Source organism: Ranitomeya variabilis, chromosome 3 (genome assembly GCF_051348905.1).
Source record: "Ranitomeya variabilis isolate aRanVar5 chromosome 3, aRanVar5.hap1, whole genome shotgun sequence".
NCBI lineage: Eukaryota > Metazoa > Chordata > Amphibia > Anura > Dendrobatidae > Ranitomeya > Ranitomeya variabilis.
Window position 1 is genome coordinate 104461542 of NC_135234.1, and position 16702 is coordinate 104478243.

At 45.3% G+C, this 16702-nt stretch overlaps 1 protein-coding gene across 1 annotated transcript in view; it reads right to left on the reverse strand.

Moving 5' to 3' along the window:
• Positions 1 to 16702, reverse strand: part of SCARF1 (scavenger receptor class F member 1) — a 128592-nt gene that overhangs the window by 92011 nt on the left and 19879 nt on the right. The window contains exons 2-3 of the mRNA XM_077294462.1: positions 10265 to 10326; positions 2325 to 2426 (exon numbers count right to left, since the gene is read on the reverse strand). Coding sequence (XP_077150577.1) covers positions 2325 to 2426; positions 10265 to 10326 — 164 coding nt within the window. The remainder of the gene's footprint in view (positions 1 to 2324; positions 2427 to 10264; positions 10327 to 16702) is intronic.

The window sequence follows — 16702 nt, forward strand, 5'->3', positions numbered from 1 at the left end:
ATTTCAAATGGCAATAGATACTACAGTGCAGGTGCCGCTAGCGCCATTTTGATTAATCCAATTTTTTTCTCCAGCAAAATGGCGTCGGCGGTGCTTGCGCAATAGCATCTATCACAACGGAACAGATGCTACTGCGCAGGCGCCGCCAGCGGCATCATTTTGATGACTTTTTTTTCCTCAGCACAATACTATATGACGCAGCTAGCATGCGAAAGAAGGTGCTCTGGTCAGATAAGATCACAGTAGAACATTTTGAGCTAAATTCCAACACTATGTCTGGCAGAAAACCAACACTATATATCACCATGAAAACAACATCCTACAATCAAACATGGTTGTCGCAGCATCATGCTGTGGGGATGCTTTTCTTCAGCAGAGACAGGGAAGCTTGTCAGAGTTGATAGGAAGATGAATGCAGCTGAGTAAGCGGGATACAGGGCAATCTTTGAGAAAAACCTGTTAGAGGCTGCAAAAGACTTGAGACTGGGTTGTAGGGTCCCCTTCCAGAAGGACAATGACCCAAAGCATACTGCCAGAGCTATGATGGAAAGGTTTACATCTAAGCATATTTATGTATTTGAGTGGCCCAGTCACAGTCCAGACCTAAATCTTATTGAGAATATGTGGCAAGACTTGAAAATTGCTGTTCATAGAAGCTCTGCATCCAATCTCACTGAGCTAGAGATAGTTTGGAAAGAAGAATATGCAAAAAATTCAGCCTCCAGATGTAAAAAACTGGTAGAGACATACCCCAAAAGACTGGCAGCAGTAATTGCAGCAGAAGGTGGTCTTACAAAGCTTAGACTCAGGAGAGCTGAATACAAATACACGTTACAATTTTCAGATTTATGTTTTTTAAATATCTAAAAACTATGTATCATTTCCTTTACACTTCACAAACACTTGCTACTTTGTGTTGGTATATCACATAAATTCCCAATAAGATACGTTTAAGTTCGTGGGTGTAATGTGAAAAAATGTGGAAAAGTTCACAGGATATGAATACTTTTTCAAGGCACTGTACATATGCTTCAGTGTTTTGGTTTTGAGTGGTGGGGAGCAGCAGAACATAAGCCTTGTCTAATAGTAACTTCATATGGTATGGGAAAAGTCTGCAGTGTAATCCTCCTGAGTAGAGTAAGTTCGCACAGGGCGTTTTTCCAGGGGTTTTTTTCTGCAGCAAAACCTGATCTTCTTGGCAGTAAAGAAGCTGCGGCAAAAATGCAGGTTTTGTGCGTTTTTGGTGTGTTTTTTGTCTCTTTGTCCATGCTAATGTCCATTGCCTTTCTGCAGTAAAAACGCTGCAAATAATGATACCTGCATTTTTGCTGCATTTTTTCTGCGATTTTGCTGTGCTTTTTCAACACCTGTTCAAAGCCAATGGGTGAAAAATGCAGCAAAAACGCAGAAAGAAGTGACATGCTCTATGTCCAAAAAAAGCAGCAAAGCACAAAATCCTGATGACACAAAAAACAATGTGTGTGCATCAGATTTCTGAAATCTCATAAGCTTTGCTGGTACTGTAAAAAGCAGCTGAAAATTTGCATTAAAAAACGCGCTGTGTGAACTTAGGCTACTTTCACACTAGCGTTAACTGCAATACGTCGCAAATGCGTCGTTTTGCCGAAACTACGCATCCAGCAAAAGTTCTTGCTGGATACGTTTTTTCGTCATAGACTAACATTAGCGACGCATTTGCGACGCATTGCCAAACGGTGCGTCCGTTTTGCGACGCTTGGGCGTGTGGTAGCGGACCGTCGGGAGAAAAAAACGTTACATGTAACGTTTTTTGCTCCCGACGGTCCGCTTTTTCCGACCGCGCATGCGCGGCCGGAACTCCGCCCCCACCTCCCCGCACTTCCCCGCACCTCACAATGGGGCAGCGGATGCGTGGGCAAAATGCATCCGCTGCCCCCGTTGTGCGGCGGAGACCACGCTAGCGTCGGGAACGTCGGCCCGACGCACGGCGACGGGTTGTTCCCGACGCTAGTGTGAAAGTAGCCTTACCCTAAAGATCTAAAGTACATTGCATTGTGCAGCAGATTTACAGATGATGGTATACCATTTTTTGGCAACATTTCTAGAATGGTAGAGTATGGAGTATTTATGAATGACACCAGATATGTACATGTAAGCCAATTTCAGAGGATACAATCCACAGCATTTATCAAATGTGCATTCATCTTCATTTATTTCTGCATATCAGGCACATGGAAGTGTACTTTACCTACAGCCGTTTCGCATGTGAATATACTTTTTCAAGGCCTCATATACATGTAAACTAAGTCTGCATTTATAGATTACAAATCTGTGGCTGTACTTACGTGAATAGCAATCAGCACCAAAGAAACCTGGTTTACAACCACATACTCCTGGTCTTAGGCAAACTTCATCTGTTTTGCAGGCATCTTCCCCTTCACAAATTGCTGGGGTGAAAGAAAAGTCGCAATTAAAAAAGAGTCCAATTCAATATAGTTCTTATAAATATATTAAAAGGGTTATTTCATGTTGGAAAGTGAATTAGACCGTAATGTGTTAATACATTATATTGCTGCAGGTACGGACTGGGGATGAAATTCAGCCCTGGCATTTGAAATCACACAGGCCCTTGTTGTCCCCATCCCGATTAACCAGATGGGATATATTACTAATATTACCCTGGATGGAGGAAAGGAAGATTTACTACAAGACCAATATTTCTAATGATACCCGTGGCCTGCTGGGGTAAGTGATGGAGTCGGCGACTTTGTGCTCCGTCACAAATCTTAACAGTATGGGTGTCTTGAGAACACAGATTCTGTTAAAATGTAGCAGACAAGGCAGCCCATGACCAGACAGGCCCTTCTGGCATTTACCACAATTACCAGATGGCCAGTCCGGCCCTGCCTTGCTGTCAGTCATAATAGTTCTGCTGCGCAAATGACACAGCACAACCAGGGCATATGGACATCTTAGAGAGTAGTCTCCATATCTGTTTGTGGCATGTTGCTTTGTGAATTACTGCCTGCCTTATTACTATATTATTATTGCATTATAATAAGAGGAATCAGGGAAGGACACATCATTGGTGCAACTACTGCAGCTCCACAGGGGCCTACATCCAACTAAACTGCAAGCACCTTCTCTCACAAACATTCTCCATTTCATTTGAAAAAAATAACTTATTTAGAAATTGATGGCAACAAACATCACAAAAAAGTTTAGACATGGTTAAAAAAAGGTTTGAAAAGTAAGTGAAACTAATAGTGAAAGTGAAAGTGAAAAACAGCCATAGGGTCAATTTTTAAAGGTTATGACTGTGTATAAAAAATTATGTTAGATAGGCCGGAGACACACTGGTGCGAGATACGGCCGAGTCTCGCTGGTTAAAAGCAAGCTGTGGCACCTGCACTCCGGAGCGGAGCGTGCAGCTCCATGTATTGCTATGCAGCTGCACGCTCTGCTCCGGAGTGCAGGTGCCACAGCTTGCTTTTAACCAGCGAGACTCGGCCGTATCTCGCAGCAGTGTGTCTCCGGCCATAGGCAGAGTCTCTCAGAAGCAAAGCTTCAATGGGTGTCTTTTACCAAAAAATTGGATGGGAAACTAATTCCAATTCAAGCTGAGATTAAGCAGAAAAAAAGAGACAAATTTTTGCGGGACAAAAATGACTACGATTCTGGACAGTTTTTTTCTTGGCACAAACAACAAAGAGAGAGTCGGACATTTGCTTCCAATATGGGGCAATTAAACAACAAGAGGCGAAAATATAAAAAACGGAATCAATATCGCCGTAAAGACTACTTAACAACAGAGTCAGACTCTAGTTTGAGTGAAGGAGGAGCCATGAGCTTGGAACAAACAGAAGGATTGACCTCTGAGGCAACTGTGACTACGGCACCCCCTTTAGAAGACGCACTCGTCGGGGGAAGAGGAAGCAGAGAATATACACCCAGCGGGAGATACAAGAGAAAGAATGTCTCCTGGAGACAGGGACATTAGTACCTGTACCACCTGAGGACTGCGTTATTAATTTAACGGATCGCATATTAGAACCAGCGCAATTAAATTTACTAGCCAAAGGCCTTAATTATTGTGTCCCAGATAAATTTGATTTCCCGGAATTTCAGATTGATCTATTTAAGGGTATCAGAAAAATACATCTCTATAAGGCCTTCCTTTCTGGTACCAGTACTAACACTGTTCTGGAAGGAGAACGCCCATGTAAAATAGGACCTTTAGGCTTCCTTGCGGGACCTACCGAGGAAGCACTTGCCGACTTTCATGAGGATGCCGTTCTATTGATGGGTCTGGGAGAGCAGGTTACCTTACATAGTGAGGTTTCACCTGAAGATCTCACCCCTTTTGTTGGGGGTGTCCCATCAACATATATGCAACAAACATCTCCGGGAAATATGGCAGACTTATTCGAAACTTTAGTTTTAAAGGATATTGAGGCACTAGTGTACAAAAGGGCACCGCATAATCTATGTGCCGCAGAAAGGGCCGCATTATAGCAGGTTGGTCTGATGTCATCATACGCCCGGCCGACAAGGGGGGTAAGACTGTACTATTACCTAGGGAGGTATACCTATTGGAAGCTGGTCGGCAACTCTCGGCTAGGGATACCTACTGCAGGTTGCTGAGTGACCCTACAAATAAATTTAAAAGTGAATTACAATCTTTTCTTAGGGTCTCAGTTGAACGGAGAATTATAACTCAGAAAAAAGCTGAGAAGCTTTTCCCACAGTTTCCGACCAAGCCATACTGGTATTACCTCCCTAAGGTACATAAATCAGTCACCCAACCCCCCCCGGTAGACCAATTGTGTCAGGGTTGGGATCCTTAACTGAACCGCTCTCCCAATACTTAGAATGGCTTTTGCATCCCCTGCTCCGCTCTGTTCCGTCCTACACCAGGGACACTGACTCGTTTTTGAATCATATCCGTGATTTTGCGTGGCAGCCGGGGTTCTCCATGGCATCCATTGATGTGGTCAATCTTTACACCAGCATTCCACAGCGTTTGGGGGTTGACACTATCAGGCGTGTTTTAAACACTACTGATATGAGTGGTGCCTTCATTGATTTTGTATGTGAGGGGTTAACTTTCATCCTCACCCACAATGCTTTTACTTTTTTGGAGACCTGGTATCTCCAGACCACTGGGACTGCCATGGGGACCCCGGTTGCATGCACTTTCGCCAATTTATATTTGGCGGTTTTTGAGGAAGATTTCGTTTACTCCGAAAGGAACGTCTTCCTGAAACATATTAGACTTTTTTTAAGATATGTCGACGATGTCTTCCTGGTGTGGGACGGAACTGAGGAGGCTTTTGGAGAGTTTGTGGACTATCTCAATGTCACCAGCAATATGGGGATGCGCTTCACCTCCGTATTTGGGAGAGAAAAATTAGAGTTCTTGGACGTGTCCGTTACAATTCAGGATGGGGAAATTTGTACATCCATTTACCGAAAACCTACTGCCTCTAAAGCTCTTCTACACTATAACAGTTACCACCCTGTACACACTAAACGTGCCCTACCCTTTAGCCAACTACTCCGTACACGGAGAGTAAATAGTACACAAGAAGGTTTTGAGCAACAGTCTGGGGAATTGTGCCAAAGATTACGGAATAGAGATTATCCCGATGCTCTATTGCAAGATGCTAGGAGTCGGGTGCAGGATGGCCCACAAGCCAAAAAAACTAATGAACCACGGTTCAACTTTTGCTTTAGGTATGGCCCATTAGATCAAGCAATACAAGCCTCTTTTTGTAGACATTGGCATGTTTTAGAACGAGACAAGGATCTCTCAGGGAGGGCTGCAGGGGGCCCTCTGATTTCAAATAGACGGAGTACCCGGATCAGAGATGTCCTGGTCCGTAATCGGATATCAGATGTACGGTCAAATTGGTTGGAGCAATTGCCTCCAAAAGGCAATTTTCGTTGTGGCCATTGCAATTTTTGCAGTAGTCACATCACTGGGCGAGTTCTTAATGTAGGTCCTGTACAACACACAGTCCAGCAGTTTATCTCTTGCAGGACAGATTATGTCGTTTACGCCGTTTTCTGTCCTTGCAAGAGATTTTATGTGGGAAAAACCAAGCGCCAGATGTTTGTACGTTTCAGGGAGCACCTCAGGTCCATTCGTACAGGGAAAGGTGTACCTAGACTCATCAATCATATTAGGGACACACATGATGGGATGGGAGGTCCTCACGTTTGCAGGGATAGAGAGGGTTAAATTACCCGCACGAGGAGGAGACCTACACAGACTTCTCCTGAGACGAGAAGCGCGGTGGATTCTGCAGACACAGGCAGCAGGTGCTGCCGGTTTCAATGAGAGAACCGACATGTCTGTATTCCTATGATGAGTGTTGGTTTATTCTATTCTTTTTTGTTTCTCCTTATTCTATTTGTTTTGCCTCTTCGCTTTTCCTTCAGCGGACAGACATGAATATCTATTACCGAATGAATTGATTTTCTTGTGGTGCATTTTTATACAAATGCTGTATGAATTCGGCTATCCAGGAGATCTTTGATCAGTTTGTCATTTAACTTGTCATTTATATTGCTTATAATCAAATTGGGTCCATTCTAAGACTGTGTTAGAGACCACCAATGGGAGAATAAGGATTTTCAATAGTTGGCCCTTTTACCGATTCTATTAATATTGTTCAGGGTTTTTCTTGTTTTTAATTATATATGTAGTTTGTAACATGATGTAATTAATTTATTCATGTTTGTATGTTTTGCACAAGGTGTACCTTGCAATACTGGATTAGTGACGCGTGGTTGCAGTGGGAGGGTCCAGGTGTGACTCACCTACTTCTGCCGGCGTCATTTCCCAGTTTGCTAGACCTGTAGAAGCGCTGGTATAGCGCGAAACAGCTGTTGTCCTTCCCTGCTCACTTCCTTCATGTCCGCACTCCCCCGAGCCGTGAACACGCTGTGATGGATTTTGTATCTTCAATAAAGGATTGAACCACGTTACCTGGTGAGTGCTGCAGCATCCTCTTTGTTGTATTTACACTGGAACGCTTTTTTTCATGCGAGCACCTCCAGCTACTGAAGTGCTAACACCCACAATTGACTGTGTTTCATCTGCGCCTAGTTCAGAGGCTGTGCAGCGCTACATTTTTTTCTTGTTTGCTGAGACTCGGCCGTATCTCGCAGCAGTGTGTCTCCGGCCATAGGCAGAGTCTCTCAGAAGCAAAGCTGGTCAGAGGTTCACCAATCTGTGAACAACTGCATCTAAAAATTGTGGAGCAATTTAAAAAAAATGTTTCTCAACTTAAAGTTAGAAAGACTTTGAATATCCCACCATCTACAGTACAAAAGATTCAGGGATTCTGGAGAAATCCATGTGCACAAGGGACGATGCCGACTGTCAATATTGAAAGGACATAATCGACCCTCAGTGAGCACTGTGCTAAAAACAGGCAGGATTCGGTAGTGCAAATCACTGACTGGGCTCCGGAATAGTTCCAGAAATCATTGTGTGAGCTATGACCACAGTTTGCCATGCCAGTGAAAATTGTATACTGCAAAGAAAAAGTCACATTTGTTTATATGTTCTCCTCTTGTCTGCATGGGTTTCGTCCAAGTTCTCAGATTTTCTCCTAAACTCCAAAGACATACTGATAGGGAATTTAGATTGTGAGCCTCATTGGGGACAATGATGTTAATATCTGTAAAGCACCTCGGAATATGATGGGGATATATAAGCGAGTAAAAATAGCAACATAATCCAGTAACATTTACCTTTTTTCGGGGCCAAAGCTCATTTAAGTGGACTGAGGCAACAACTCAAACTTTTCTGTGGTCAAATAAATAAAAATTTGAAATTCTTTATGGAAACCTCAGATGCTGCATAGAGAGTGTTGGCACTCAGTAACCGCGCCCCCAGCGCTGACTGTCAGCCGGCTGAGCATTAAAGCTGCCTGTCAGTCAGTGCTGAGGGTGTGGTTACAGTCACCGCTCTCTATGCACAGAGCGGTGACTGAAACCATGACAATGCCACTCCTATGACTGAAAGAGCAAGCCTAACGAGGGGAATAAAGTTCACTTCCTTCTGGAAGCAAAGCTTTGAGAATGGATGCCACCCAGTGTCAGATTGCTTTTAATCTACAGATTAACCAGATATATGCAGGTTAATAGCGTTATTTTAAATGACAGGTTCTCTTTAATTGAAAAGTCTTTAACTTTTGCCTTCTTATCTGTGTTCTATGTTATGTAAAATATGGCTATAAAATATTTCCAAACGATTGCATTCTTGTTTTCTTTACATTTTACACAGCGTCCCAATTTTTTTTTATTTGGGTTTGTAAATAATATATAATAAAACAATAGATTGGTAATATGACTACTAGCATACTGGCATATTATACGTGTCCATCTGAAAAAGTAGTTATGATTTCAGCAAACAAATCTTATTCTCACATGATGAAAAGTTATACAAGAATTCCATGTTTCCTATATAGATTATCTCTAGCCTAATGTACAAAGGCTATGTACACACGACATTTCTAAGTGGTTAGGCTGCAGTATTTATTTCTTTGTTCATTTCAGACTACCTGATATACGTTGTGCAGCATGCTCCTAGTTTCATGTTGTTGTGACCTTCCCAGTAATTGATATTGTTCTGACATATTAGTACGGTAGACATTCTTTATTCCCTTCTAAAGTCCATGACTTAACTTTTCAATGGGACAATAAAAGAGAAAGGAAGCACAAACCGCAGTAATGTGTTGTTCAATATATGTTGGAAGCTGCAGAACAGCCAACTATGTGAAGGAATTCTAGAGACTCTACAGGGGCAAACAATAAGGACATTTGTAATGAATAGTACGACAATTAGTAAGTTACTTTATTTTTAATTTGGCCTTTAGGAAGATGCACATGAACAATAAGGTGCACTTTTTTAACACTATTTGTGTACAATATATGACATGAATTATATGACTAAGATGGATTTTTATCCTCTAGAGAAAAAAAAAGGAACGGTTCTTTAGGATGACTGCATAACACTTGAATAGTGTGAGTAATAACGAAAGTACATTCCAATATGGTATTTTTTTTTATTCTAAAAATACCATAATTCTCTTTATTTGCTCAACCCCTTAAGCCCCTTAAAGGTGCATACTGAGGAGTGCTTGTTAAAGTAAATGTGTCAATCATGACTCCTTATCTATTACAATGCAAGGACAGCTAAAGAGACACAGCCATGTAATTATCATCTCTAAGGGTACTGTCACACAGTGGCACTTTGATCGCTACGACGGTACAATCTGTGACGTTCCAGCGATATCCATACGATATCGCTGTGTCTGACACGCAGCAGCGATCAGGGACCCTGCTGAGAATCGTACGTCGTAGCAGATCGTTTGGAACTTTCTTTCGTCGCTGGATCTCCCGCTGTCATCGCTGGATCGTTGTGTGTGACAGCGATCCAGCGATGCGTTTGCTTGTAACCAGGGTAAACATTGGGTTACTAAGCACAGGGCCGCGCTTAGTAACCCGATGTTTACCCTGGTTACCAGCGTAAAAGTAAAAAAAAAAAAAAACTTACATACTCACATTTCGGTGTCCTTCAGGTCCCTTGCCGTCTGCTTCCCGCTCTGACTGAGTGCCGCCGGAAAGTAAGAGCAGATCACAGCGGTGACGTCACCACTGTGATCTGCTTTCACTTTACGGTGGCACTCAGTCAGAGCGGGAAGCAGACGGCAAGGGACCTGAAGGACACCGAAAGGTGAGTATGTACTGTTTTTTTTTTTTTTTTTACTTTTACGCTGGTAACCACGGTAAACATCGGGTTACTAAGCGCGGCCCTGCGCTTAGTAACCCGATGTTTACCCTGGTTATCCGGAACCTCGGCATCGTTGGTCGCTGGAGAGCGGTCTGTGTGACAGCTCCCCAGCGATCACACAACGACTTACCAACGATCACGGCCAGGTCGTATCGCTGGTCGTGATCGTTGGAAAGTTGCAGAGTGTGACAGTACCCTAACTCACTGTCAATCCACCACAGTAAGTCAACAAATGTCCTCTCTGCTCTAGGAGGAATCTTCTATGCTACTTTCCTGTGCTGAGGACCACATAGAAAGCATTACCTTGGAGATCAAGGACCAACTTTCTGTGAGAGCATGAAAGGGATGTCATTGTGACAGATTCTCTATAATAATTAGGAGGACTGAGCACTTTATTCCAGACAGTAGTAATGACCACTAACAGACAATAAAATGAATAAAGTCATTCTGTCAGCTTTTACGGATAGACTTTCTTACCAGCTGTGCACTCTCGTCCTTCCGGTTTCCAGCCTGGGCAGCACACCAGCCCTTTGGTGACACTAAGGGAAGGGAGAAGCAGGAAGTTGATTAGTTTCATCATTTTCTTTTAGTGACATCCTGAAATTGACACTAGGCAGATGGTGTGCAAACTGTGCTAAGAAACTGTGTTAAAGGGGTATTCCCATCTACAAGATCCTATCCCAATATGTAGTAGGTGTAATGATAATAATATTAGCAAATAGCTCCAGTTAGAAATTTATTATAGTTCTTCAGATTCGCTATGTCGCTTACCTCATGTAGGGCTTGGTAATAGCTTAGGTATCCATAGTTACGACCACTTAGAGCTTTCTAACTAGCTGTCACTGTATGAGTGATCATAATCATGGATACCTAAGCTACTGCAATGCCCTATATGAGGTGAGTAACATAGAGACTCTAAAGAGCTACACTAAATTTCTAATTGGAGGTATTTGCTAATATTATTTAAAGGGGTAGTCCGCTTCAAATCGATAAGTCTACAGTCACTCTGTTTGACTGCAGACTTATGAATCCCCCCAGTGCATGCCCTTTATTATCCGGTTTCTGAGTATTATGCATACCCCAAGCCAGAGCTCGTCCAGTGGGCACGACCTCGCTCCATACACTTATATACAAGTGTATGCAGCGAGGCCATGCCCACTGGACAGGCTCTGGCCGGGAGTATGTATAACGCATACATACCCTCTGGTCCCGGCTCAGAAAGTGGTGAATCCCCACAGCACACAGTGTGTGCACTGGGGGATTCGCAAGTCTGCAGTCACTCTTTGTGACTGCAGACTTATTGATTTGGACTGGACAACCCCTTTACTATTACACCTACTACATATTGGGATAGCATATTGGAGAAGGGAATGCTCCTTTAAATGTAGACATTGTTGCACCCATCTGTAAAGATAGACACCGCTGAAGAAAGCACATGCAGAGTCATTTGTGGTCTGTTCGTGTCATTGCACTCTATGACTCAGTCAAAGGTTTCATCTTAACCCCAGTTTTCAGACTCTCCATGGACCCGCTGCCCCTGCAGGGTGACTATATGTGCCCCTATGCCCCTAGTGCTACATAATGTTTTTTTCTTTATTGTTATGTATATTGATATTACCTTTTGAGTATTCTTATGGCCCGCTGCCAACTAGGAGAGCATGGACTCCTATCACACACTCACTACCAATCAGCGGTCTTTCGATTGCATGTTTAGACAGAGTGACAGTGCTTTTGATGCACCCATAACCATTAATAGATCGTTCTGTTCTTGTTCTTGGTAGCACAAGTCCTGTTTACACAGGATGATTTGCTGCCGGGTACGATAATTTTTAAGCAAGCTCAAAAATAACTTTAGATAGTTAGATATGTAATAAATGCACACAGAGATATGCACCAGCGCTCCTACAGTAAAAGTGAAACTGTAGCAGGATAAGGTGTGTCTCCTGTGCAAGAGTCTAAACTAAGAAACCAGTGTAACATTTATTGGATTAATATGCACCAACCTTTGTTTAATCAAATAGATTTTTATTGATTAATAAAATGCATTAGACATTTAACAATAACACATGTGTTTTTCAATTCCCCCCAGCATTAACCCCCCTTTACCCATCCCACACCCCTTCATCCCCATCCCTCCCCCCTTTCCCACTTAGACAGCTCACGTCCTACATGTCTTGTAGCATTATATACTTTAGTATAATATAATGTCCTTCACTATGAATTTATATACCATTATTTTATAGGAGAAACCTCCTCAGGCCCATTTTCCCTTAATCTCCTCCTAACCCAATTCCAGCCAAGGCGTCCACAATTTGTCATACAGAACCATTTTCCCTCTTTTCTGATATACTCCCTTTTCTAAGGCTATGACCTTCCCCGCATACTTGATGTATTCTCCCCTCGAGGGAGGCTCCTCTTTCATCCAATTTCTTGCTATGACCTTCCGAGCCATGTATAGCAGTCTAGCGATTGCTATTTTCAATGTGTTATCTACAATTATCTCATCCACATATCCCAGCACGCACACCACTGGTTCCCTTGGAATTACACATCTATATGCCCCTTCTATCCGGCTGAGAACCACTAACCAAAAAACAGTCAACCTCGGACACAACCAGAGCATGTGGAGCATTCCAGCATTATCATTCCTACACCTAGGGCATTCCGAATCGGGTCTCAACTCAGCTCTGTAAAAGACATCCGGGGACGTATACACTCTGTGTACAATATAAAGCTGGGAAAGTCTATACGGCTCATTCATTGATAGCTTCGGTACCCATTCCAAAACAGATTCCCACATTTCATCCTCCAAATGACCCAACTCTCTTTCCCATTTAGCCCTCGCCCCAAACGAATATCCCAGTAGGTAAGTGCAGCGCCCCAGAGTTCTGGTCGTTGCAGTACTGTGGCTCTGCCACTAAGGGGAGCCATGGTGCGTCCGATGGCACTGAAGGAGTTCCTCCAATCAGGTATCACAGACACCAATATGTTTCACAGCAGGGCCTCCGGGGGGAGCTAAGGGTGCTATTCATTAGGCCACTCCCCACCATAGTGGGTAAACTGGGGGTCAGGCAGGAAGTTAGAAAGAGAACGCTGACGGGATTGAACGGAGCAACACCCTGTGGCAGGGGGTGTTGTGAAGGGAGAGACTGTAGGGTCTCTGCCAGGGGTGGGATCCTGGCAGAGGCTTGGCATTGAAAGAACGTAACGGGTCCGCGCAGGCTCCTGGAAGCGGCGGGATTCAAGAAAGGACTAGAAGCGAGATAGATTGTGCTGAGTGAGAAACGAGATCAAGCAGAAGGAGAATACCAGCAGGGGTTGTGTTGAAAGAGGCAGCACCCTGCTGAGGCGCAATACCGGTGGCCGGAACGCCGAGGGAGTGGATTAGAATACAGCTTCAAGCCATACTCCAAACAGCGGCAGGACAGTCGGTCTCAGGCGGGCTGTCTACCACATATCACCTATGAAGTCTTGGGGGGCAATTGCGGGAGAGGGGCGACTCTAGGGTCCCGGAAGAACTCCAGGCCTACCTGACAAACGGGTGCCATTCCAACCTGAATACAGGGAAGGGGTGGATTACAGAGGAACATCAAATCGAGTTGTGAGGGAACTTAAGAAACAGACACAACCGTTGTGGGGTTACTTTCCGTGAGCACAGCAGGGAAGGACTACAACACATAGCGCTAGAAGGAAGGCACAGATTTCCACCTGAGAGGAGAACTCTGGAGGTGCCATTGGACCGGCCGGACTTGCGTAGCCTGGTGAACCGTGTTCTGGACTGAGGACTCAGAGATCTCCAGTAAAGAGGTAAAGAGACTGCAACCTGGTATCCTCGTTATTTACCGCGACTTACACCCCACAACCGTACCGCTCCATCGCTACCATTACTACCACTTATTGCACCGGACGTCCCCCACTGACGGACAGGGCCACGGACCGGGTCTAGCCACCGTGACAACCCCGAGACTGAGAACCAGAGGCCCGGCTCCGGGTATCCCCTCGGCCCTGCGGTGGTGGGGGGGGCGCTCCAACTTGGCGTCACGAACAGGATCTACTTAAGCCTGAAGAATCAGGTCATGTGTGCCTAGAGACTGTGATTTGTTGTGCTTGGACTGTACTTTATTGTAAGACTGTGCTGCGCCATTAGCCGCCAAAAGTTCCCGCCAAAAGGCGCCGCCATTGCTACACCCAAGGGGAAGGAGGGCGTGTTATGGGCGGAGACTCCCAGTGTGGCGCGAGAAATGGCTACCGCCCCCTGCACTTCTGGCTGCAGAGGAATGACCTGCCCCAAAGCAGAAGAGAAACACCCCTTGATATGCAACGGCGGGAAGCGGGTGACGGAGAAGCCCGACCTCGGAGAAATGGCGGAGCTAGGTGCATGCACTGCCACCGACTATCAGGCAGCGATGATGAACGGCGAGTGCCTGAGCGAGGAAGAAGCAGTTCCGGCCTGCCCTTCTTCACCGGAGATGGACCGGAAGCCTGCGGACCCGACAGCGGAGTTACGTCCACCAATCCCGACCTCGGAGTTAGAGGAGGAGGAACCACAGCCAGCGGAGCCGAATCCGAGCATCCCATTGGAGCCCCGGTCCGGGCTGCAGCAGACTCCAGCGTCCTCGTTAACGGACCGGAGCGACACCGATGGAACCATATTAGGCGCAGGTATGGCCGACGTCCCTGCTCCCCTCCGCGAGCCCGCTTCCATGACCCACCTCTATCGCAGTAGGGAGCGACTTATCTCGGCAGGGCTAATGGTGCTATCCCCCGATGACCTGGGGAGGATGGTGCCACCGCTGTCGACTGGAGTGGGGGAGCCTGTGGATGTGAGCTTAGATGGAGTAGTTCTTCGGTGGGACACCCCCTGGTTTAGAGCAGATGGATCCCGGGAGAACGGGTCCACTCTTGCGGTGCTTACATGGGAACAATATAGACAGTGCTTGATTCTGCAGTGGAAAGGACGGAAAGGAGCTGAGTCGATGGGCCCATCGAAAGTACAACAACCCCCCCCGGCATGGGATGACAGAGACGCGGTAAGGCGGGGCACTGTGTTGGCCTACCATGTAAAAAGGGGGTGGGGCCTCATACACGAGCCGGGGCTGGATACTGATGTTTTCGTTGCGCATTGTAACGTGAGGGCTCCCTGTTGTGGCCGAAGCGGAGAACCGTTACAAAAGGGGGATCCAGTGACCTACAGCCGCCACCAGAACCCGCTTGGGTGGTATGCACGGAATGTTCGGCGGTGTATGTCTGGAGCCGCGACCCTTACCGCCTCGGACCTGGTCCCAGGAGCACCCGATCTTGTCACCATCGCAACGGTGCGCCTGGTTGCGGCCACCGAGTTGGCCAGTCGAGTTCATCTGCACGTTCGAACCGCGGACACTGGCACCACAGCGGCTGGGGGGCAGGAGCCCGAGCCACCTGAGAAAGAGTAAACCTCGGAAACCTGAAAATGTAAATAGTTACTGTTGGTTCTTTTAAAGTTGCTGCTAAACCTGTCCAGGGTTAATGGATCCCTTTGTTGACCCGGGATCCCCTTTGTTTGTTTTTCTTTTTCTTGAAGTTTTTGCACCAAGTTACACAAACTGTGAGATCATGGACTGTGCATGATTCAAACTTCTTTTGTAAATAGTTTGCACCTTCTTAAAGGTGCTCCCTACTGGTTTTAGCCAAAGACACTTTGCGAAGATATTTGCCCTATTGGTTTGAGCCAAAGACACTTTGTGAAGATACCTTTCCTACCGGTTCTAGTTAAAGACACTTTGCGAAGATACCATACCGGAACCTTTGCATGGACTGGTAGGCTGAGAAGACGAGCTACCTCGGAAAGACTTGGTCCCCTCTTAAAGGGGATGTGAGAAACTGAACTTGAGAGATACTGTTGCAGAACAGTAATGCCATAATGATGCCTTGAAAAGAAATGTAACTGTTTTACATGCTAAGTTATATGTGTTGAATTTGTTGAAATGTGAAATTTAAATAATGTTTTGCAGAAAGAAAAGATGCAGAGAGCCCGTAGGGGTAGATGTAGAGGTCTGCATAGTTGAAAGTAAAAGAAGTAATGATGAAGGTGAGGATAGAAGGTCAACCCTGCGTCCCCATTGAAAGTTACTTTGTTACTAAGGACAGAGAGAGAACCCGTAGGGGTTAGAGAGTGAGTCCTTAAAGGAGCCGAGTGGAGCGGGCTCAGAGTTCTTTAAACGAAAGGAATGTTATGTCTATACTATGTATAGTAGCGAAAGGCAGTAGGCCCTGGCTGAACGGGGCGGTCCTGTAAAAGAAAGGAGAGGCAGTAGGTCTGGTGCCATAGGGACAGGCGGTCCTGCAGGTTCAAAGTAGGAGAATGTGAAGTTACCTTACCCTGTAATGTGATTATAGGAAGGCCTTTGGTAAACTAAGAGTGTATGTTTCTTAAAGGCAATGTTAATTTATTGTTCCAGAATTTGCACTAAGTAGAATACCCGGTTGGGTAACAGGAGTTATGTATAGCCTGTAATTTATAATGTTGACCATGTTTGTAACGTTAAAAGTGTCCTCACCTCCCATAAAGGGAAGCCTGTTCAAGTATACTTATCGTTTTGCACTCAACAAAATTGTATGTCTTTTTGCTAATCTGTATTGTTGTTTTTCTTCCCAGTCCCGGAGTACTGTGTTTAACCAGGGGGGAGTGCAGCGCCCCAGAGTTCTGGTCGTTGCAGTACTGTGGCTCTGCCACTAAGGGGAGCCATGGTGCGTCCGATGGCACTGAAGGAGTTCCTCCAATCAGGTATCACAGACACCAATATGTTTCACAGCAGGGCCTCCGGGGGGAGCTAAGGGTGCTATTCATTAGGCCACTCCCCACCATAGTGGGTAAACTGGGGGTCAGGCAGGAAGTTAGAAAGAGAACGCTGACGGGATTGAACGGAGCAACACCCT